The sequence below is a fragment of the Marmota marmota genome, unplaced genomic scaffold (assembly GCF_001458135.2).
Source record: "Marmota marmota marmota unplaced genomic scaffold, marMar, whole genome shotgun sequence".
NCBI lineage: Eukaryota > Metazoa > Chordata > Mammalia > Rodentia > Sciuridae > Marmota > Marmota marmota.
The window spans coordinates 7,787,826-7,811,242 of record NW_026000229.1 but is presented as its reverse complement, the minus strand read 5'-3'; the positions used below and the strand labels follow the sequence as shown (position 1 = coordinate 7,811,242).

Here is a 23,417-nt window from a genome sequence, read left to right as displayed (position 1 = left end):
ACGTCCTCCGCCAGGACCCTCAAGGCCTTTTCCGGGTCAATGAAGTTTCCGCGAGGCGCACGAAAGCGAACCGAGTACCGCGGATACAGTCACCCAGGGAATCCCACCCAGAGACAGCGTCCAGAGATAATTCACGTGAGGGGGCGGGAGAGGAGGAGCCCGATGAACAGGTGCGTGAGGGGGAGGGGAGATTCCAAGAGGGACCCAGAATGGCTCCCTGGAAGACAAGACTAGCAGCTCTTCCCTGGGGGTGGTAGCTGTAATCCCAGACACTCCGGAGGTCGAGGCAGGCGGATTGCAAGTTCGGGGTCAGCCTCTGCAATTTAGCAAGACTGTCTCAAAAAAAAAAAAAAGGGGGGGGGTGGGGGAGCTGAGGCTGTGGCTCAGTGGTANGTGGGGGTGGGGATAGGAATGTCGCTCAGTGGTAAACCCCTGGGTTCAATCCCCAGTACAAAAACGAATGGTAGTTCTGAAAGTAGAAGTACTTGGGACCAGCCAGTGCCTTTGGAAAAGGCCAAGTTTCCTTTCCCCGGCCTACCGTCTACCTTTGTCTTTGGAGGAAGGGGCTCATCCACCTGTCAAAGACCAGCCAAAGCCTTCAACCCCTATGTGATGGACCACACCGTACTCCCACATTCCCCAGACATCAGGACCAGTGCTGTCTGAAAATGTCTTATTTTTATTTAAGCACAAAAATTTAGACAAAACATATACATTTGTACACGGAGGAGAAAAACACCAGAAAGGAGTTTACAAAACCCTGGTCGCTGTCATTATCACTGAGTAGCTCTAGGCCTAAGTGGGCCGACAGTCTAGGGGGCTGCCTCAGGCGGGCTCCAGGACCCAGAGTCTGCAGACTGGCCAGCTTGCTAAGTTCCCACAGCCCACACACCAGATCCTGCAACCTCTGCAGGACAAGGTGCAGGCAGTGAACTCCCAGAGATGCATCACAGTAACACATCTCCTAAGAATCCCGAGTGATGGAAGATGACCTAGATTCTACTCTGGGTGTGGAAGGAACCCTGAAGGATTAGTTTGGAACCCTCAGAAAAATGGCTCATCTGTCCTGCCTGAAGGACACAGTTCTAGAACGATTCCCCCCTCCCTCAAGAGTTTCACAAGATGGAAATGGCTATTGGTGGGGACAGGATTAAGGCTAAGGCAAAGAATACCTGTCCTTTAGGAGAGAACAGAACAAACAGGGCCATACAAACCACCAGAACATTCAAGACCCACTCTCCTAGCAGATGCCAAAGGCTGGGTGGGACAACTTGGGACCAATGTCCTATCCCTCCTTATCTCAATCCCAGCCAACTCCATTGCACATTCATAGTCTGAAAAGGACTCAGAGCCAGAGGGGACAAGGTGCTACACACACCAGGAAGGTTATGAATATATTTGTGAATAACATGAGGCAGGGAAGAGCCTGGGGCAACCAGCCAGAGACTCTGGAAACCCAGAGACCATGCCAGAGTGATCTGGGGAACAGACCTGTCCATATACCTAGACTGCAGCTCACCTAAAGTGGAACCCTTGGGAGGTTTATCCCAACCAGGTCAGGCAGGGCAGGACCGTGGGGGTCCCATGCTGGCTATGAAGAGCCCAATTTGGGCCAGGCCTTCTGGGGAAGGACTGTGGTCCCAGGACATGAGTTCCAGGATGCCAACAGAAAATTCCAGCTAGGGTAGGTCCAGGCCAGCTAATGATCCTCTGTGTGTGTGTGTATGTGTGTGTGTGCACACGTGTGTGCGTGCATACAGGAGGAAGACAGCTTCAGTCCCACTGCTTCCAGTGAGACAAAAGAATCCTACCAAACCACCACCAGAGAAGGAAAGGCATCTTTGTTATTTTTTTTCTCTTGTGTAAAAAAAAGTCCCTGTCCCTCCCTCCCCATCCCTCAGGGGAAGGGAGAGCTAGTTGCTGAGGAAGGAGGAAGAGAGGCCCCTGCCGGGTCAGTGCTGGGCACAACCACTGCATAAGGCACCCATGGAAAGTGCAGCTTAGAAGGCAGGAGAGAGAAGAGGCTGAGGCAGAGGGAGGAGAATCAGGAGCACTAATTCCCCTGGAAGGTTCCTCGGGCAGCAGATGAGGCCGCATTGCGGAAGGTTCTGTTGCTGAAGATGCCCTGGGAAAACTCCTCCTGGGCCTGCTGGAAGCTAGCTCCTGTCCGGCGATAGAAGGAGTGCACCTGGGGAAAGAGGGTGGAGTGATGGGCCCACCAGAATTCTAGCTATACTCCCACAGGGACTTGCCCCCAGGCACCCAACTCTGCCTAACTGCCCACTCAAGAGTCTTGGAGGCATGTGCTGTACACCTCCATGTCCTAGGAGGCCCAACTACAGAGGTGAGGAACCCCTCATGGCAAAGACCAGAGCGAGCACTTACTTCTTTGAGCTTGTTGGGGCCTGGCCCTCACTTACCCGCTGTAGGAGGAAGAGCGAGAGCCCAGCACATAGTGTAAAGAAGCCAGCCACCACCATCATGATGATTGACACGGCCAAGGACTCTTGCTGCAGTGTAGACAGGGCTGCAATCCAACCACTACAAAAGGAAGAGGGGGGCCAGAGGGGGCAAAGTGGGAGTGGGTTCCAGAAGTTCCATAAGGGATTCTTTTCCAATTGGCTGCTGTGTCCCAACTACCACCTGGACATCTCTCTGCAATATAGTGAACGCTATGGGCCAGAGCCCTTAGTCTGAGAGAGGCCAGGCCTCTTTTAGGGCTGACCAGCCCATGCCACTCCAGTTGGCCTCCTTTGGGGCCTCAGAAATGGATTCACATGGGGAATCTTCTAGCCATGTGAGGTTCAGAAAGAAGATGTAGCAGCTGCCCCCTGTTCCTTGGGGGTGGGGTGCATGGAATGCCTGCTGCATTTATCCTGGCACCAAGTTTCTCATACTAGCTCAGGAATAGCCCGTTCTGTCTTTAGTCAGCCTTGTCACGTCCCTGAGTTCCAGTATCCTCATCTGTAAAAGGGATTATCTTCATACTCCCTGATTTGAAAACTTATACAACTCTTCATGATTATAAGTTTGGCAATAGTTTCTTAGATATGACACCAAAAGAAAAAGATAAGTTGGACTTGATCAAAATTCAAAACTTTTAGAGTAGGGCTTTAGCTCAGTGGTTGAATACATGCTTTTTAGCTTGTATGTGGCTCTGGGTTCAGTTCCCAGCACTAATAAATAAATAACTTTTGTGCATGAAAGGATTTTTTTTTTTTTCCAGTACCAGGGATTGAACCCAGGGGCACTTTACCACTGAGCCACACCCCCAGCCCTTTTTATTTTTTGAGATAAGGTCTTACTAAACGGCTGAGGCTGGCTTCAAACTTGTGATCTTTCTGTCTCAGTCTCCCAAGTTGGGACTACAAGAATGTGCCAACATACCCAGCAAAAAGGACATTGAGAAATTAATGTAGAGAATAGAAAATAAAACTTATGAAAACATTATCTAGTAAAAGTCTAGTATTCAGAATATGTAAAGAACCCTTAGAACTCAATAACAAAAAGCCCAGTTAGCAAAAGAATAGAACAGATATTTCTCCAAAGAAGATACACAAATGGCCAAGAAGCATAAAGTGTACTCAATATCATTAGGCATTCAGGAAACGCAAATCAAAACAACTGTGAAATATATCTTTAGGGTGGTATAATAATTTAAATTAAAAAGAAAATAACAAGTATTGGTGAGGACATGAAGAAAGTGGAACCCTTATGCACTGCAGTTCAGGTACTGTGTGAAACACTTTAGAGTCTCCTCAATAAGTTAAAGGTAGACTTAGATGGGTGTGGTGGCACATGCCTGTAATCCCAGTGACTTGAGACGCTGAGGCAGGAGGATAGCAAGTTTGAGGCTAGCCTCAGCAACTTGGCAAGTCCCTGACTCAAAATAAAAAATTAAAAGGGCTGGGGATGTAGCTCAGTGGTAAAGTGCCCCTAGGTTCAAGTTCTAGTACCACACTACAAAAGAAAGTACAATTACTTTATAACTCACAATTCTACTCCTAGAAAGATATACAAAGGGAAGATAAACAAAAACTTGAGGCTAGGGGTATAGCTCAATGGTAGATGGCTGGCTTAGCATGCATGAGGTCCTAAGTTCAATCTCCAGCACCACACATACCCAGACATGCACAAAAGATGATCTTCAAATTAAATTCTGTATAAAAATGTTCACATCAAGCTGGGAGTGGTGGCACATACCTAAAATCCTGGTGGCTCAGGAGGCTGAGACAGGAGGATCACAAGTTCAAAGCCAGCCTCAGCAAAAGTGAGGTGCTAAGCAACTCAGTGAGACCTTGTCTCTAAATAAAATACAAAATAGGGCTGGGGAATGTGGCTTAGTGGTTGTTGAGTGACCCTGAGTTCAATCCCTGGTAAACCCCCCAGAAAACGTTCTTAGCACTATTCACAATAGCTAAAAGAATTTTGAAATGAATGCAAATGATCATCAACTGATGAATAAATATAGTATTATCCATGCAATGGAATAATATTCAGTCATACAAAGGAACAGAGTACTAATACATACTAAAGCATGACTGAATCTTGGAAACATTATGCTATATGAAGGGAGCCACACAAAAAGTTTAATGGTTGCCAGGGGTTCATGGAAGCAGAGAATGAGGAATGACTTCCCATGTGAAATGGCATTTTCTTCTGGGCTGATAAAATATTTCAACTAGGGGCTGGGGTTGTGGCTCAGCGGTAGAGCACTCGTCTCCCACATGCAGGACCCTGGGTTCGATCCTCAGCACCACATAAAAAATAAATGAGTGAAATAAAAAAAAAATTTGACTAAATGCCACAGAACTTTACATTCCTCAGTGGTTAAGGTGGTAAATACGATGGCAAATTCTGTTAAAGTGTTTTACAACAAATAACAAGAAAAGATGTGGTGAAACACAATTAGAAAATGGTCACAGAAGGGCTGTAGAAACCAATTGGAGGCTTCAGAGCACATCTAGTTGGAACCATGCAGAGCAGTGAGGGGCAAGGCCAGGGCCAGAGTGTGAATAACAGTTGTTATTGTCATTATCATCATTATTATTTTGGTTCTGGGGATTGAACCAGGGGCACTTTACCACTGGGCCACATCCTCAGTCCTTTTTATTTTTTGAGATAAGGTTTCATTAAGTTGCTGAAGTTGTCCAGGCTGGCTTCAAACTTGCAATCCCCCTGCCTCAACCTTGGAGTATCTGGGATTACAGGTTTATGCCACCATGCTTGGCAAACAGCAGTTATCCTTTCTTTTTTTCTTTTTCTTTGTTTTGTGGTGTTGGGGATTGAACCCAGGGCCTTGTACATACAAGGCAAGCTCTACCAACTGAGCTGTATCCCCAGCCCCCCATGACAGCCTTTCTATAAGGATCTTGCTTAGGGTAAAGAGTAATTGAATTAGTTCACGAAAAGACAGCAGATTAGGAAGAGCTGGGTGAGAAGGAAGCACGCTGGTGGGAGGACAGTGGGCACTGGCTCTGAGTGCCAGGGAAGCCAGCCTTCTCCTCATGCTCTGGATTTGCCAGCTGTGCTGGAGGGAGGGGACCAAAATAGTGCCACTCTTCCAGGCTTGGGCTCTCAGCCAAGTGCCTGGCTGACCTTTCTGTACTGCCTCTGTGCACTGGAAGAGAGAGGCAAATTATCAGTCCTAGCTTTTCCACTAGAGACTAATTTTGAGTTGAGGACCAAGGTAGCCAGAAAACTCAAGTCAGCCAGGTGCTCAGGGAGGACAGCAGGAAGAAGCCTACACAGGGGAAGCTGGGCCCTGTCTCCTGCAGTTACAATGTCTCTGGACATTGCAGCTCAGTGTCTATAAAGGCCAGGTCATCCCTCAGCCTCTGGGAGGAAGAGGCTATAATCCAGCACAGCATACAGCCCTAAGGATTCAAGCCAAGTTCACCTATACTCACCACCTTAAGAATGGTGAGTTAAGTAACAGGAAACTTACTCAAGGCAGATCCAGAGGCAGGCCCATCCACCCACTCCCACTGTGGTAGAATTGGGGTCATCCATGGAGTTCTCTGGGAGCTAGTAAACAGGGCAAGAGAGGCTGAGCCCTACATTCAAAGCCTACTTCCCACTGTGATGCCTCAGGTCTCACCTGGTCCCCAGGTTAGGCATGCCAATCAACTGGATAAAGTAGATCCCTATTTGACAAAAAAATACAAAGAAGAACACGAAGAAGCTGAAAGAGTTGTCGGACCTGTGGAGAGACAGGGAAATAAGAAGTCACGAGAGGGCTTGGGCCATTTCCTGAGCCTTCCTTACTTTGTATGACATCTATTTTAACTAGGGGCCAGGAAGCAGGATGGACAAGTAGCCAGGGCCCCAGGGAACCAGTCCCACTGTCCATAAGGACATAAGCACATGGATATCTACCAAAAAAATCAAGAAGGGTTGGCTTTTACTGCCTCCCTGATAAAATTATTCACCCAAAGGATAATATAAAGAGCCTAACACTCCATCTCCTGCAGTACCTGCATTTCATAGGAGGCAATAAAAATCTAAGCAAAAGGCATAAATCTCTAATAGTAAAAACTGTAAGCCTGGGGTTGGGACACAGCTTAGTGGTAGAGGCCCTGAGTTCAACACGACTGCCACCACACCACAAAACCTGTGAAGACCTGGGTGGACAAAATGGACAAAAGACCTGGGGAATGGAGAGTAGGAATATCAGATAAGGCTCTTTATGGGTTGAGCACCTCCACCGCTGTACCCTGCAGTATTCAGGTCCTGCCTGAAGATGCATGGGATCATGCAGTTGGGCCCTGACCCATTTCAGTTCTGAAAACATCAACCCGGAGGTACAATTCCAAAACCCTTAGGGGTCTATGAGATGTAGCCATTCATGTTCACAGTATCTAACCTAGGCACTGGCACTCATCAGATACCCAAGAGTCAACGGGGTATACAAGTGAACATAAGAGAGAGGCCACCAAGAACATCCGCTTGACACTCTTAAGCACACTTAGAGACTCCAAGGGGAGTTCTCTGAGGACCCTTCTTCCTAGCAACTGAAATATCTCCCTGCCAGCAAGTGTGGGTGCAGTGGGATGGCAAATGAGGCTCCATATCCCTTCTCTAGATCTCCTTACCTCATTTGTGGACAGGGCCTAGAGCAGAGTTCAGGTCCAACTGAAGAAAATGGCTCCTGTTTTTGTCTGCTCTGGCTCTGGGTGGCACTAGGAAACCAAATTTCCACACCACTCTATTATACACTAGGGGGATGGGACCCCAGGCTTGGGGTCTGTCACCTACTACTGGGATGCCAACCTAACCCTCACTCTTTGCCACAGTCCCACTCACCTAAAGGCCTTATAGATGGGTCGGTACCAACAAAGGAAGGCACAGGGGGTGAAGATCACAAACCACAGGATCGAGAGGCCGAAGTCCACTCCCTTGGCGCTGTTGCCTGTGAACCAGGCTAGACAGGCAAGCAGGTTCAGAAACAGGGTCACTGAATGCACTGGTCAAGGGGAGAGGAGAGAAACAAACTAAGCCAAGGCAGCTGAAGGCTCCCCGACAGGGCAAGCCATTCCTTAGGAGAGGAAGTGAGGTCCATGCTATATGACAGCTACAAAAATAGTAAAGAATCTCAGTTCCCAAACCCTGGTTTCAGGAACCTCAAAATTAAGTTCCTGAGAGGTAACAGGACAGCCCAGGTCTCTGGGAAGTAGTCATGGGGAAGTGCAGTTCTAGGGCTGATCTTTGGGAAGTAACTTTTTCCCTAGCCCTAGTGGCCCACAAAAGAGCTACAAAATCTCTTTTCTCACCCACAGGAACCTAGGAGCCTGAGAGAGAGGCTTTCACCTAAAATGGGCCTTTTAGAGCAGTGAGCTTTACAGGGACTTAGAAGTCTGCCTAGTTCCACTCTATGTGCTAAGTGGTCTCGACTGACCCTCTTAAGAAGAGAGCACCCTGTATAGGGAGGTCCCTACACAGCTAGGTATCAGGAAAGCTGAAGTCTGAAGAAAGTGTCAACACCAGAGAAGAATAAGCTGACCAAAAAGAGACCCACTGCACCCCTGAACTCTGAGGGCAGGAGTTGGACTCACACATCCAGAGATAGTACAGCATCTTGCATATCCGCTGGTAGTCAGCAGGGATCTCAGCGGAGAAATCCTGATAGAAGCAGGGCTTGACAGGGCACCATGAGGGCAGGGCTGGCCAGTTGTTCTCTCTCACTGTGTGGAAAGAGAAATGCACATGCTGGCCCAGTTTATAGGCAAACCAGAGTTTGCAGAGGGCCTACCACAAGCAGGAGCATGAGTGGGATGGAAGATTGTAAATGTTCCCGAAGAGACACCTTTAAATAAGCTCACTCAAAGGTAATGAAGCCCAAATGCACTGGGAAGTAGAGAGCTAAATGGTCTAAGTAATTATTTTTATTAATAACAAGCCCACAAACAAGATAACTAGGGTCATCATCATGAGTAAGAAATCGTGGGACCACTGCCTGCCCCATGCTATCAAAGAATCAGAATTTCAGGCTGGGTGCATAGTGGCACACACTTCTAATCCTAGCTACTTGAGGGGCTCAGATAGGAGAATCACAAGTTTGAGGCCAGCCTCAGCAACTTAGTGAAGCCCTAAGCAACTTAATGAGACCCTGTCTCAAGATAAAAATTTTTAAAAAGGGCTAGGGATGTGGCTCAGTGTTGAAGTGCCTCTGGGTTCAATCCCCAGTACCAGAAAAACTAAACTAAAATTTTTAAAAAGGGCTAGGGTGGTAGCTATAGTAGAATGTCTTCCTAGAATACATAAGACCCTGAGTTCAATTCCCACTACTGGAAAAAAGAAAAAGAATTTCAGAGCTGGAAAGGAGTGCAAAAATAATCTACATCAAGTCTACACTGTAGGTCTCCAGACTTCCAACTTATTGCTCTCTGCTAGGACTGGTGCCCTTCTGAGAAGACCAAGAATTCCTTGAAGTTCTGCAGCTACCCCAGGAAGAAGGTGGCTCAGGATGAGTGCTGGGAGGGCAATCTGTGCAGGGTTGAGGACATTCCTGTACCAGGCAGGGTGGGCTGAGGCTCCAGCAGCCTCCCTTACCATGCAAGCTGGCCACAGTGTTCTGTAGCTCCCGCTCCTTGCGTTCCAGCTCAGCAGCTTTCCTGTCTAGTTCCTCCTGCTGCCGGAGCAGGCCTGCCTGGGCTGCAGCTGCCACAGCCTGAGAGAATGGGGTGGAGGGCAGCCAGACATTAGAGACAAAGGAATAGTGTCAGCTTGGGTAAGGCAGGCAAAGGCACCTTGTACCAAATAAGAAAATCAAGTAGGGAGTACCAGAGGAGGTACCAGCCCCACAGTGTCTTGGAAAACTGAGGACTGCCACAGAGAGGCCAAGGGGATCTATCTCCCATTGCCCCTACGCCACCCTCTGGCCACTAAGCTATTACTAGGGTTCTCCTTTCCCCTTATCCCTAATCTTGAGCTAAGAAAAGAATCCCCCATGACGCCCTCCTTATTCCCCAAACTGGAGTCTGCATTGAGTTCAGTTAATGACCTTTGGGGTTATAGCAGAGGGAAGAAAACTTCACAAGAGACTAAATGAAGCCAGAAACCTAGAGACTCATGCCTTACGTGAAGAGCCTGGAGTGAGCATGTGAAGAGGGAATAGTGCAAAGCTTTCAGCAGTGAGTACAGAGAGGAGACACTTGAGGTCAGGGATAGAGCCCCAGGGATCTGTATTTAAACTCTCTACCATCCCTGCCCACCCGCAGGAGCTGCCTCCAGAAGCCCATCTCAATAGAGCTGATCACCTGAACTGTGACTGGACACTCCCCAGACAAGCCCGGAGGCACAGCCCTGCCTGGCTTTCACAGTGTGCAGAGTCCATGCTTTATCTCCTCTGCAGGCTGAGCTGAGCATCTGAGTGAGGGAGCTCAGTGACGCTCTGGTGAGACTGAGCAGAATGGGGCCTAGAGCCCTGTTCCTGCAGGCTCCTGTCACTGTTTGGCCAGGTTCCTTCTACAGTCTTCTTTAGGGAGCAGGTCATCTCAGAGAATGACAAACTTAGCATACATTCACAACACACCTTTTACCAAAAGGAGTTCCCCAAAGAGCTAAGGTTGCCTTTGGGAGGTGAACTTCAAGCACTGGAGGCAGAAGCAGGAGAACAGACCTCAGTACCACATTGATGGTCTTAGTCTCCTTTCCCCTTTCCTGCCTTCATCTGAGCAGGGCCTGGATCCCTGCAGCCCACCACACTGCTGAAATAAAGTCATCCCTGCATGTAAGGCTTGCCTCACCTCCACAGGGTTCTAGGGCCAGTGTGGGCAGGGTAGATGCCCAGCCTTCCTCTTGGCATCTACACTGGGCCTACCTTTGGAAGCTTTCACATGTAGCTGTCTCTGAGAATACTATCTCCTCCTAGTAGCATCTGCCTCTCTGAGAGCTCACCCACTGCCAGGAATCGGGCAGGCAGGAACTTGCCAATCTGCCTAGGCAGAAGCTGTAACACACAATTCCATTGTGGACCACACTCAATGGGGCAGCAAGGAGCCTCAGGTAGGAGGAGCCTGGGGATAGGGTTGGAAGTTGACAGAGTGGAGTGTTGGGCATAAAGCAGACAAAATTCACCATATCTGGTGAAGGACAAGGGAAAATATGAAGAAAAGCAGGAATAAATTAGGTTAAAATCAATAGAGATGGGCTGGGGGTGTAGGGCCAAGAATGTAGTTCGGTAGTACAGTGTTTGCCTAGCATGCACAAGGCCCTGGGTTTTATCCTCAGCCCAGTTGGAGAGAGGGAGAGAGACAGATATAGAAATAGGGCCATAGAAAGATAGATAAAGATATTCTGGGCCCCAAGTAATAAAGAATAAGGCAAAGGCTTCAAGAGGACCTGGAATGGTAAAATGGAACAAATTCTTTCTCTGAATACACCAAGGACCACAGCCTGGTGAGTACTTCAGTTGGCAATTAGCCCCTACACTTGTAAGTGACCAGTTCCAAAGAATTTTGCAAGAAGACCCTTGAAGGGGAGCCAGTGATTAAGGTCCTCTGTTCCCCCCCAGCCTCAGGGCTCAGTCATGAGTCTGCCCGCATTGCAGGAGAAGCCAATGGATTCGATGTCAATAGTACCCGGGGGCTTGGCTGTGTTGGTTCCACTGAGGGCTGGAGAACTGCTGGCTGTGAGGGCGCAGGGAGTTGTGTGACAGGAACCGTTGTGGCCGCATTTGTCTGTGTGGGACAGATCAAAGGGGGAAATAGGTGAGTTCTACTAATGGAAAGCCCACGGGGTGAGGGGAATTCCTCTGGGCTTGCTTTTGGCCTTCCTCTGCAGACTCTTGGCCAACAAGCCTCAAGTTCAGGGCAATATGATCCCTAACCCAGTAACCCCAGCCTTGCTGGACCCAGGAACCTCCACTAGTGCTCTGCCCTCCTCAGGGAGGGGCCCAGTTCATATATCCCAACAGGAGAATTGCAGAGAACCTTTGATGATGTTTCCTTACTCCCACCCTGAGTTCATATTAGGATTGTACCCTTGAGGACTACAGATTTTGAGAGCTGCTTCTTTCTCTGCCATAGTTCCTTGCCCCAGCGATCTTGGCACCACCAAAGGATCCCAGGACTCAAGAGAACACGCACGCTCACCAACCTCTGAGAAGGGGTTGAACTCAGCGAGGCCACTCTGTGGGGCACTGGTCAGCTGTGTCACAGAGGGATCCTGTGAAGGTGAAAGAGGCATTAGATACATGAGGAGATGAGAGTGCCCTGGCGAAAGGCCAGAGCAGGCAACTCCATGACACCTGGCCGTAGTGAGGATGATGATCCCTGCCCAATGCCCCGAAAAGCCTCTCCTGCAGGCTTCTGGGCCACCCTGCCACACTGTAGCCGTATCCCCTAGCCCTTTCTATAAATAGTTCAGCTCAAATGACATCTCAGAAAAGATCCAGACCCAGCCTGAGGCCTAGAAGCAGCACCATACAGGTGCTCATCAGTGCCTTACAGATACAGGATGGTTCATAGAACTTGCCTTCTAGGAGTGGGCTTTTTTTTTTTTTTTTTTTGGTTGGGGGAGTAGATGAGGTGGATGGGGTGGTGAAGGTGGAGGCTTACCTGTCATTTAGCCCCCTTCTGTGCTATTTTATCTATTATTCTATAGGAAGTATGTATTCCTCTTTAATTTTTTGTTTTTAATTTTGAAGTAGGGCTTCAGAAAGTTGCTAAGGCTAGCCTTGAACTTGCAATCCTCCTCCCTCAGTTTCTCAAGTCATTATGATTACAGCATGCACCACCATGCTCAGCTCCTCTTATTTTTTAAAGGACAGTTTAAGGTCTTAGAACAAAAACAATACTGCAGGCTGCCAGTGCTGATTTTATTAAATCAGGCATACTTGCTAGGAGTAGAGATATGAAGGGCTCACTCAGATGAAAAGCCAAGAAAACCTTTTGTTCTGGTTTTTGGGAGGATTCTTTTCAAAAAGTGCAATGTCCTCAGAATACAACCTTGTCCCAAGTTTCTAATCCTCTGTTTCCTGTCTGGCCCCTGGCTCAAGATTCCCGTCCTTCTCTTCACCCAAACAACACCCCTGGTGGCATGAAACAGTCTGTTTTCACCCTGACCCTACATCTTCCCCGCTTCCTGGTCACAGGTGCAGGGTTCAGGTCCTATTCCAGGCCATGCAGAGGCTCTGGGAAAATTAGCCATAAGGGGTGCCAGGCTATCACCAGCCCTGAATCTCTGCATCCCACTCCCAGCCCCTTGCTACTCGACCACAGGCTCCTGTCTTTCAGGCTCAGTCTTGCCTCCACCAGAAAAGCACTACTGGAAACTTCCATAGACCCAACTCTTCAACATAATGTTAAAGTGTTGAGGCTCAGTATCTGTTCTCCTTTCAAACTCAGACCCTCAGAGAACAACTCCTTCCATTTATAGGAGTTGTTTATAGGTATGGAAAAAGTGACACTCACATGATGAAGTAACTTGTCCTAGGATTCAAAGCAGGAGCTAATTTCCTATTCTGAATATTTACAGAGATGAAGATGAGGGTCAGTCTGAACATGTTCCCTGGTTTTGTTTGTTTGTTTGTTTTGTTAACTAATTCTTATCTTCCCACCCATGCTGCCAGCAACTAGAAGTTGAGTCTGTGTGACCACCCCCAGGGCCCAGCCTAGAGCTTTTGTCCCTGGACAGGCCTCATCCCAGGCAGTCCCACTGCCCTCCAACCTCCTCTGAAACAGACACTGTGACCATGACCCTTCTGCTGGATACGACCTCTTATCTAGTGGCTCCTGTGACTTGGATAAAGTGACAAGATGAGGTTTAGGAGGCCACATGGAGCTGGAGGAATTGGTTCTGAGGTTATTTTTTAGCTGAACAACTAGTAGCAATTTTCTCTCAGGATTAACAGACTTCTTGCAAGGAAGATGTGGGGCTCAGTATCTGTTTCCCTTTCAGACTCAACCCAGAGTGGACTGAGTGAGCTGAAGTCACTGAAATCAGACCCACCAGCCAAGGAACTGGTTAATTGAGTCTGAATCACCATAGGACAGAGGAACAGAGGGGCAGCCCTGGTAGTGGTTTCAAGTGCTGGCACATATATATCTGGCCAAGGTGTACATGTTTAATAGACAACCTCCAGACCCATGTTGAGATGCCAATGGCAGTTCAGTAGGGGATGTTGGGACAGGATAAAGATGAAGGGAGTGACTACCCGTCCATATGGATCCCCCTTCCTTTTTCTAAAATCTCAAAGGCTTGGCCCTTAGGTCCTCACAAGGCTCATCATAAACAGATTTTTGTCTCCACTAACAGGCTGGTAATGCTGTGCAGCCAAGTGCATCTAGGACTAGTTTATCCTTTTTGCTCCCTGGGGCCTGGTGAAGGAGCCAAGGCAGAACAGCAACTCAGTAAAGATTTGAGGAAAAAAATGCCTCCACTTTTTCCAGGAGGCAAGTCTAGAGGCCCCAAAGGTCAAAGGCAACTTGCCTGGGAAGAGAAGCCTAAAACTCTCTGTAAGACACATGGGTACTTTCCATCTGAGGAGACCTGGGCTCCCCCTGAGAGCTGTGGGTAGCTTCAAGAGAATCTGAGGTCTGGTGAGAAAGGGAGGGAAGTGGAGGAATTGTGAGAGGAAGCTGACATTTACTGTGTCTATTATGTGCCAGGTTCACGATATAACCATGTTACTGTGAAATTCTAGTCTCTTCAGAACTGGCCACTGTGTCAAGCCATCAGAAAAGAAGGTTCTGCCAGCCTCTTTCAACCTGGTTCTTTGAGAGACTTATGCCCCATAAGGAATTCTCTATCCATAGTGACTTGATTTCTCTCCTGTGCATCTAGAATGCACATGTTATATTCATTCTGGAAAGAAATGAGAAAAGTCACTCAAGTCAGCTTCTGTGTTCTATGGCTCAGCTGAGGGACTCCGGCTAAGAAAGTCTGCCATATATCTCCTCATTTAACTCCTCATGACAACTCTATGAGGGAGGAGTATTCCCATTTTGCAGCTGGAAAAGCTCAAGCCCAGAGATGGGAAGCAGTTCATTTAAGATCTCAGGGGCAGCTGCACCAGATTCTGAACCCAAGTCTATCTGTTTCTAGGGGGGCTGGGGATGTGGCTCAAGCGGTAACACGCTCGCCTGGCATGCGTGCGGCCCGGGTTCGATCCTCAGCACCACATACAAACAAAGATGTTGTGTCCGCTGAAAACTAAAAAATAAATATTAAAAAAAATTCTCTCTCTCTCTCTCTTAAAAAAAAAAACAAAAAACAAAAACTCACCCCTATCTGTTTCTAGGGACATGAGACAATACTGCTGAAGAGAGCGAGGGTTCCTCAAGCCTGATACAACACTTGGCAAATGGAAGGTGCTTTATCACTGTGTGGCTGAATGAATGAACCCCACTCCAGAAGAACATGGACAAGGGCTTCTGCTTCGTTTCCTTACTGGACTTCAAAGAGTTGATTCTTGGGAAACATACTTGGTAAGACACACGCAGAGAGTCTTTCAAGGAAGGGTCACACTTGACCAGCCCCATTAGCTTTCACCCTGAGTTATAAATAGGAAGCCAACAGCATCAACTTTCTTTCCTGCTCACTGAGTACCAACTAGTTCTTAAGTGGGTCAAGTGGTAATTTAAAAGGATGGTGAGGACTAAGTTTCACCTATAAAAGAGAAGCAACCTGGGACTGGGGTTGTGGCTTAGCAGTAGAGCGCTCACCTACCATGGGCAAGGCCCTGGGCTCAATCTTCAGCACCACATAAAAATTAATTAATTAATTAAAGATATTGTATCCAATTACAACTAAAAAAATAAATATTAAAAAAAAAAGAGAGAGAAGCAATCTAAAAACCCCCTCAGCCACTCAGACTGGCTAATGCCCTTTACTGAACTTATAACAAGGAAAAACTCCTACACTCAGTTCTTTTTACTCAGCAAAGAGTGACAGTGTAAGAAACACACCAGGACAATCAAGACACAATACCTACCCTTCTAGAGTCCACAGTCTGATAGATGAAACAAGTGGACACACCTCATGAATGTGCTAGGGACCAAAGTGAGATGCAGAGTAACGTCAGGAGGGAGGATAGACACCCCAGAGGGCTGAGAAAGGTGGGATTCCCAGAAGAAGGAGAAAAGGCAAGCAAAGGCCTGGGAAGGCAGGCCTCCACCTGGGCTGAGGAGCATTTCCACACAGTTGAAATGAAGGACACTAGAAGAAGAGGGGAGGAGGGGCTCTGCTCCTGAGGGTCATGAAACACTTGTTTTCCTTGGTTTGCAAATCTCCTTCCATTCATTTCACAGGTTCTATGTGGGCCTGAGCCCACTTACTTTTCCCCGTTTTCCCATGTTACACTCTACCCAAGCGCCCAGTATGAGGCTGATTTCAAATAAACACAATTTGGGGCTGGGGATGTGGCTCAAGCGGTAGTGCGCTCCCCTGGCATGGGTGCGGCCCAGGTTCAATCCTTAGCACCACATACAAACAAAGATGTTGTCTCTGCCGAAAACTAAAATGTAAATAAAATATTTTAAAAAATAAATAAATAAACACAATTAAGAAATATCTCACAGATTAAAAAACTCAGTCTTTCCTTCTAGGAGGCAGAGTCACCAACCTTGGTGAAGTCCTACTTGCTTGAGATGAGGCTTAGTGTCACAGAATAAGAAAGTGTCACAGAATGATAAAAATTGTCCCCAGTGGAGTTGGCTGGGTCCTGGGCACAAAGAGCCGCAAGTACTCTTCGAGCTCTCTCACCAGGAACCTGAGAATCTATCTAAGGAAATATGACAAAAACATGTAAACAAACAACAACAAAAAAAACAAACTTGTATTTACGGAAATGTTCATTGCACCAGGATTTACAAAAGGAGGGAAAAAAAGCAAGACAAATATCTAATGACACAAAGCACAAGTGTGTTTTGGTGCACATCCCCTCGAAGGCCTGAACAGCCAGAAAAAATCACAGCTATGCAGACAGCATAATAATACAGAAAAGGCTCTGTTATATAAATGCTAAAATACAGTTTTTTCAAAATAATCATATGAAAATGATTGGCAGGAATACACATCAAAATAACAATGGCTGCAAAAGACTGGTAGAAATATGGATGCCTTCATTTCAGTTTTCTAAATTTTCTATAATGTGATCATGTTATTTTTACCTTAAAAACACAAACACAATGGTGGTGGTGGGGGGTGCATGCCTATAATTCCAGTGATTCAGGAGGCTGAGGCAGGAGGATAGCAAGTTCAAGGCCAGCCTCAGTACTTAGCAAGGTCCTAAGCAACTTAGTGAGACTCTGTCTCAAAATAAAAAAGGGCTGGGCCAGGTGTGGTGGCACACACCTGTAATCCCAATGGCTTGGGAGGCTGAGACAGGAGGATCAAGAGTTCAAAGCCAGCTTCAGCAAAAGCGAGGTGCTTAGCAACTCAGTGAGACCCTGTCTCAACATAAAATATATTTTAAAAAGGGCTGGGGATATGGCTCAGGGGTCAAGTGCCCCTGAGTTCAATCTCCAATACCAAAAAAGAAAAAAAAAAAAAAAAAAAAAGGAGGGTGGTTGCTGGAATGTAGCTTAGTGATGATAGAGTACCCCTGGGTTCAATCCCACCCCATCACACACACTGAGCTGACTGACGCTGGCTCAGAGACTCCAGAGGCTGAGGCAGAAAGATCCCCAAGTTCAAGCCTCAGCAAATTAGGAAGACCCTATCTCATAATAAAAATTAAGAAGGGCTGGGGAAGTATCTCAGTGGTAAAGTGCTCCTGAGTTCAATACCCAGCACCACCACCCCCCCCCCCAAAAAAAAAAAAAAAAGCTTGCAAGTGTTCAGGAAATAGGAGGTGGTTATGGAGGCTGTGGAGTGGGGTATGTGGAGAGAAGCCAGGAGTATCAGGAAACCAGACTCACAAGGGCAAGGCCAGGGTGAAAGAGTTTGGACTTGACCTTATAGGTAATAGGTAACAACCAGAGATGGGTGAGCAGGGTATGCCATGATCTGGCAGCAGTGAGGAACGTGAATATGCCCGAAGGATGATGGCTGGAGCTCTGGCTGGAACAAGACCATCAACATGGGAGACACTGAGGACTGAACTAAGAAGTGGCAGCTAGGGATGGAGAAGGAAGGAAGAACTCCAGAGACCTTCTCAGGTTGATGCCACAGTTTGGCAACTCTAGGTTGGTGGGGAAATGGAAGGACTGCAGGGCAAGAAGGGAAGGGAAAGGAAGGAGTTGGGAGCTGGGGGTTGCTAGCTTGGGTGACTAGTGAACAATGCCACCATTAACTACGATAATGATGACAGGAAAGGAAAAACAGGTTTTTCAGGCTGGGTATGATAGGTAGGGAGGGGATCTAAGAAGATTCTAAATCGGGTTAGAGACACCTATGGATTATATCTGGTTGAAATAGCCGGAAAGATCCAGTTGGGAGCTGTAAAATACTAGTTAGAAGTTCAAGATAGAGAGTTTGAGATCAGGATCTAGGATCACTGGTGTGTGAATGCTATTCTGAGGTCATGGTAAGTGAAGGTAGAGAGAACAGGGTCAGAGACAGAATACCAGGGTATTCCTGTATGGCTCTGTCCTTCCTCCCAAGATTCCTCACAGTTCCTCTTGCACACTGACATCATCCTACTCATGCTGTGCTGTCCTATCAGTGAGTATTCTTGGTTCTCCTGCTGGATTAGAAGCTCTATCTGACCAATGACCACGTGCCCATTTACCTTGCTCTCCTGCACTGGTCTGCATAGCAGCAGGGCCTCAATGACCTGCACAAATGTGTCAGCATCTCAAAGGGGCACTTACTGGCTGAGTCACACCTTGCAAATGTGCACAGCCCTATTCTCTGAATGAATGGCAAGTACCCTTCGTTTGTCCTGGTTAAATATTACCATTCCCTGAATATAGGATTATCCTATACATAGTGGCTCCAGAGAAAATTTAACAGAAGTATAGAGTCCAAATTCACCTGAATCTCCAGCCAAATTCTAACAAGCCTGGCTCCAGGTGCAAACCATAAAGGCAAGAATATTCCCATCTGGGCAGCTTTCAGGCGTTAGCCCTAAGATATAAAAACCTTGACACTCTCAAATTTCTTAAGACAATGCTCCTGTTCCATAGGACAGTGGTACCAGGTCCACTTCATGATTCTAAGAATTCCCAAAGTTACAGTTAAAACTGGACAACCCTCTCTGGGAAGTGGCAAAGTCCTCATGTCTATGCAGGGAACTCCATGTAACTTTCTTCACACCCAAATCACTTTTCTGCCACCACTTTCTCCTCCCACAGGAGAAAAATGTTTCAAATCCTTGAGAAGCAATCACAGCACTGAGATTATCTTTTAACTGCAAGGAGGCAATGTGTGAAAGTGAGATTGTGATTTGGCAACTCTGAACACTGAAAGGCTTCCTCTGTTCAGCATCACCACCTCTTCTACTCCCCCTCTTGAGATCACTGTTCTCTGTCTGGGAAAATCTGGCAAAAGGACCAACTAAGAAAGCAGCTCTGGCATTTGCCTGGGTGGTCTGACTTTTACCAACTACGAAAAATAAAATGTACAGTACAGTGCCTCCTTTTAGCTTTCCACTTCTTCAATACCTGACAAGACTTAGTGAGAAACTTTACTTTTGGGGCAGACACCCTAGAATCTTTCCACAGCAGGAACCCAAATACCCAGAAGTACCAAGCAGACATGCCATAATTAACAGAGGCATTAGGGGTGTGCCAGTGGAGGTTGTGAAATGGTCAACACTTGGCTTGCAGTTTTCTGCTTCCTCCTAGGAGTTTGGTAAGCCTCTGCTGCACTCTTGTGACTTTCCACACATAGTTTTTACTTTGCAGGAAGTTTTCTAATAATCCCAACTATAACCACACTTAAGGAAGGGGTCATAAAAGCCCATGCCAACATCATGGGGTGTGAATAGGTGCTTGATAAAGAACTTGGATGAGGAAGTCAACAATGCACTGGGAGTTTCACTGGCTTTCACAAGAGTAAGAAACAAGGTTCCAGTTGAATAACTTGAGAAATGCTGGGTCAAATAAAGTTGAGCAGATTTCTTTATTTTATGATTTCTTAACAAACAAATAAGACTTGTTACCTTCAAGAAAGATGGAATAGGCTGGGTGTGATGGCACATGCCTGTAATCCCAGTAACTTGGGAGGCTGAGGCAGGAGGAACACAAGTTCAAGGCCAGCTTCAGCAACTTAGCAAAGCCCTAAATAGCTTAGTGAAACCCTGTCTCAAATAAAAAATAAAAATAAAAAGGTCTTTGGGGATGTGGCTCAGTGATTAAGTGTCCTGGGTTAAATCTCCAGTACCAGGAAAAAAAAAAAAAAAAGGAATAGGTAGGGATTCCCAAACCTATCTGACCACCTTTCAAAACTACCATTACCCAGAACATATACTGGTTTAAACTACTACCTTAAAAAAGCACAATAAGGGGGCTGGGGTTGTGGCTCAATGGTGGAACATTTGCCTGGCATGTGTGAGGCACTGGGTTTGATTCTCAGCACCACATATAAATAAATGAATAAAATAAAGGTCCATCAACAACTAAAAACTACATCTTTTTTTTTTAAAAAAAAGGATACACTAAGGGTTGAGCTCATTAGCAGAGTACACGCTTAACATACTCACAATTCTGGATTCAATTCCGTGTGTGTGTGTGTGTGTGTGTGTGTGTTGTGTGCGCATGCGTGCCCTAGCACATAAAACCCACACAATAAATCTGTATTATTTCATCCCTCTCACCCTGAGGGTTGGGGAGAGCTTAGCTAATAATAATTGGTTATTTTCACCACTACCAGTACTCCAATTTCTAGAATGGTGATAATAGTAATGATGTTACTCTTTCCTTAGCTAGCCTAAAATAACCTCAAAACAGTTTAATGTCTAAGATTCAAAAACCTTTAAAACAATCAGGTATGGTGGTTCACACCTGTAATCCCAGGGACTGAGGCAAGAGGATTGCAGGTTCGAAGCCAGCCTCAGCAACTCAGCAAGGTTGTAAGCAACCTAGGAAGACCCTATTTCAAAATAAAAAATAAAAATGGCTGTGGCTGGGGATAAGTGGGTAAACGCCCTTGGGATCAATCCCTGGTGCAAAGAAAACAAAAAACCTTTAAAATAGTATTGTCCTCAGAATGAAGCCCAGGTCTAAGCCTCTTCTCTTTACTGGTGACTCTGGCATGTTTTAGTTTCCATATCATGAAACTGAAAAGGTTAAAACAAATTTCTAACCTTGTTCCCATTTCTAGCAGTTAACCAAGGACTCTGAACACTAAGTATATTTTTGCAATCCTCCATTATATGACAAGACAGGGGAAAAAAAAAAAAAACTGTTCTGGAGGCTGACTAGGTGTGACAGTTTCTGAGTCTATCGCCTATCCACCTGCTCTTTCCTGAGCTCTGTGCCAACACCTTAAGTAAATGAAGCTGGGTTCACACCCAGTCTCCCAAGGGCTGCACCCTTCCAATGTCCCAGCCTTGGCAGTCAGGGAAGCAGACAATTTCATCTTAAGGAAAGAGAGGAAAGCTGTGACCACAAGGAGGACACTGGGGGCCGCATATCCAAAGCTGGTTATTTATTTATTTATTTTTGATACCAGGGATTGAATCCAGGGGTGCTTACCCACTGAGCTACATTCCCAGCTCTTCTTATTTTGAGACAGAGTCTTACTAAGTTGCTGAGGCTGGTCCTGAACTTGCAATCCTCCTGCCTCAGCCTCCCAGCCCCTGGGATTATAGGCATTCACCATCATACCCAGCTCCAAAGCACTTTCTCTCTACACAACTGCAAGCCACGAATTAGGCACACACCTATAATCCCATCCATCCAGGAGATCCTGTTTCAGAAACAAAACAAACAAAAGGATGGGGATGTAGCTCAGTGGTAAAAGGCCCCTGGGTTCAATTCCCAATGCTAAAAACTAAAATCAGCACAGGATGAGGGGGAGCAGTACTACAGCCAGCCAGTTTTCTTCTTCTCATACAAGGTTCCCTACCAGATGTTGCTGGTTTATATGCTAACAGCTGCTTCCTGTCCTGCTATATCTGGGGGCTGTCTGATGGGCAGACTATCTTGCTTGAATGCAGAAGTTATTTCTCTCACAGTTTGCACAATCATTTCTGGGACCAGAGATGTGGTTTAAGACTTTCAAGGAGCTATTAATAAAGGTCAAAATAATCCTGCTACTGCTAACAGTGAAGAAAAGCTCTCTGCTTCTTTGGATGGCCAACTGCTTCTGATGTCAGCAGAAATTGTGATCCTGACAGGACAACCCCCACCCCAGTAAAAAAACAAAACAAAACCACCCATTTAAAAAGCTACTGGAGCCTTCCTAGTATTATGCAGCAGTTTTATAATTAAAGCAAAACTGTTACAATTGGCATTGACAGGAAAAAATGCAAATGTTCTTTCCTTACCCAACTAATAGAGATGACTTATATAAGAGACACGGTCTCTGCAAGAGCTCTGTCAAGAAGCATTAAGCTACATGAGGAATGCTCAGAATTCTCCAATGTTATAAGGAACATGCTACCAAAATATGCCTTGAGGGTTTCCATCGGCTAAAAGTCACCTTGAAACCATGAAAGAATCATAAAATTTTCACTTTCCTGATAATATATAATAATTTAGTTCAAGTCTCTTTTGCTCTGACCTTTGAAGAGATTCAAGGTGGGAAAGCTTATGCTGTGAGTCACAGGAAGGACCCCTCCAAGATTTCCCTGATAACTGCAGGAAACTTTGAAGCTGCCAATGACCAAAATAAAGTACAAACAGGATGAGTTAACGTGCCTAGTGACAACCTGACAGAGCAGAAACATCTGTGCTCATAAATCACTAGTCAGCACAAGTTGGCTTCTTTAAAACTGTTCTTGAGCAGACACAAAAGAGGCACAGGTGCCATTCAGCTAATAGGAGTTCCAGCCTTTCACTGGCAAAAGAACATCCTTGTGCTTTGCTCAAAAGCAGGAAGGTTTCAGCTTTAGATAGGAAGACTGTTTCTTTCTTGTTTGTTCCAAAGGTCAGGCCCAGTTCATAGGACAGTCTCAATTACCCTGTCCTACACTTAGGTCCATCAGACCAACATTCTTTTGCTTCAAGACTCTTCCTGGGCTCTCCTATCCTCTAAAACCCACCCCAAACTAGACCCATAGCCAAGGTGTGGAAATTATTAAGGCTATTTTAAAATTGAGAGGCATTGGAAATGGCTTCAATGTTACAAAACTTGAGCTATCTACCTACCCTCTCCTATTATTTTTTTCCTAATAAACCTCAGGGACTCTCCTATACTTTACATGCTAGTTTAGCTGCTGGTGGTGGAGGTGGAGAGTGCTTTGGTTTTCTCACATTTCTCCATCACCGTGGGCTTCTAAGTTCCTCATCATGTTGCTGTCACCTCCTGAGGTGACTCAAGACAGGTGTCTTTTCAAGACTGCAGAAATGTAATAGTCATATTGTGCTACCCTCCCTGACACTAAGGCATCTCCCCAAGGGTCCGACTGCCTCTCCAGTACCCTTCTCCACAGTGAACGGCCAAATCAGAAGAACTACATCCCCAGGTGCTTGAAGATCCCACCTCTTCCCAAGCTGCAGCGCCCCGCCCCCTTCGCAGTTCCACCTGCTGCTAGTCCCGCCCCCAGACGCTATGATAGGCCTTCCCTCAGAGCTCGCTCTCCCATTGGACGAATAGCCCGTCCCTCCTACGCCACGTCTCTCGGCTCTGGCGAAAAAGGCCCGGGCGGCGGCCCTTGGTTCTAGATAGATCTGTAAGTTGGGAGTCCTACCTGGAAGGGGTTTACGTCCACTGGGTCCGCAAATGGGTTGGTGTCGAAGGCCGACATGGCGGTTGAGGGCCAGCGGGCAAGCTCCGCGAGCGCTGCTGCCTCCGGGCACCCAGACCCAGCGGCGCTCTGTCTAGATCCTCCACTTCCGGGAGCGAGGCAACAGTTCTAGCGCAGG

At 46.7% G+C, this 23,417-nt stretch overlaps 1 protein-coding gene and 1 long non-coding RNA gene across 3 annotated transcripts; one reads left to right on the top strand and one right to left on the bottom strand.

Moving 5' to 3' along the window:
* Window positions 1–32: 32 nt before the first annotated feature.
* On the top strand, window positions 33–14,931 carry LOC125613293. The gene is made up of 2 exons (XR_007343804.1): window positions 33–170; window positions 14,744–14,931. It is a non-coding gene; the product is annotated as an uncharacterized LOC125613293 (long non-coding RNA).
* Window positions 660–23,417, bottom strand: Scamp2 (secretory carrier membrane protein 2). Of its 2 annotated transcripts, XR_007343803.1 has the most exons (10): window positions 23,243–23,416; window positions 11,599–11,667; window positions 11,082–11,180; window positions 9,052–9,169; window positions 8,055–8,183; window positions 7,306–7,465; window positions 6,101–6,202; window positions 2,421–2,541; window positions 1,754–2,188; window positions 660–1,723 (listed from the first exon to the last, which is right to left on the bottom strand). XR_007343803.1 is itself a non-coding variant. In XM_048793002.1 (9 exons), exons 1-9 carry the CDS (start codon window positions 23,297–23,299, stop codon window positions 2,054–2,056), a joined length of 990 nt encoding a protein of 329 aa, XP_048648959.1. In that variant the 5' UTR covers window positions 23,300–23,417; the 3' UTR covers window positions 1,821–2,053. The 2 variants fall into 2 exon arrangements, 1 of the variants encoding a protein (XP_048648959.1); XM_048793002.1 differs by lacking the exon at window positions 660–1,723 and having other exon boundaries at window positions 1,821–2,188; window positions 23,243–23,417.

Excerpts from the sequence above, each read along its gene's own strand:
- Scamp2 (XM_048793002.1), bottom strand. The coding sequence starts at position 23,299 with ATGTCGGCCTTCGACACCAACCCATTTGCGGACCCAGTGGACGTAAAC. Across the intron at positions 11,668-23,242 it reads TGGACGTAAACCCCTTCCAG|GATCCCTCTGTGACACAGCT; the intron begins GTAGGACTCCCA and ends TCACCTTCACAG. Across the intron at positions 11,181-11,598 it reads AGTTCAACCCCTTCTCAGAG|ACAAATGCGGCCACAACGGT; the intron begins GTTGGTGAGCGT and ends TGTCCCACACAG.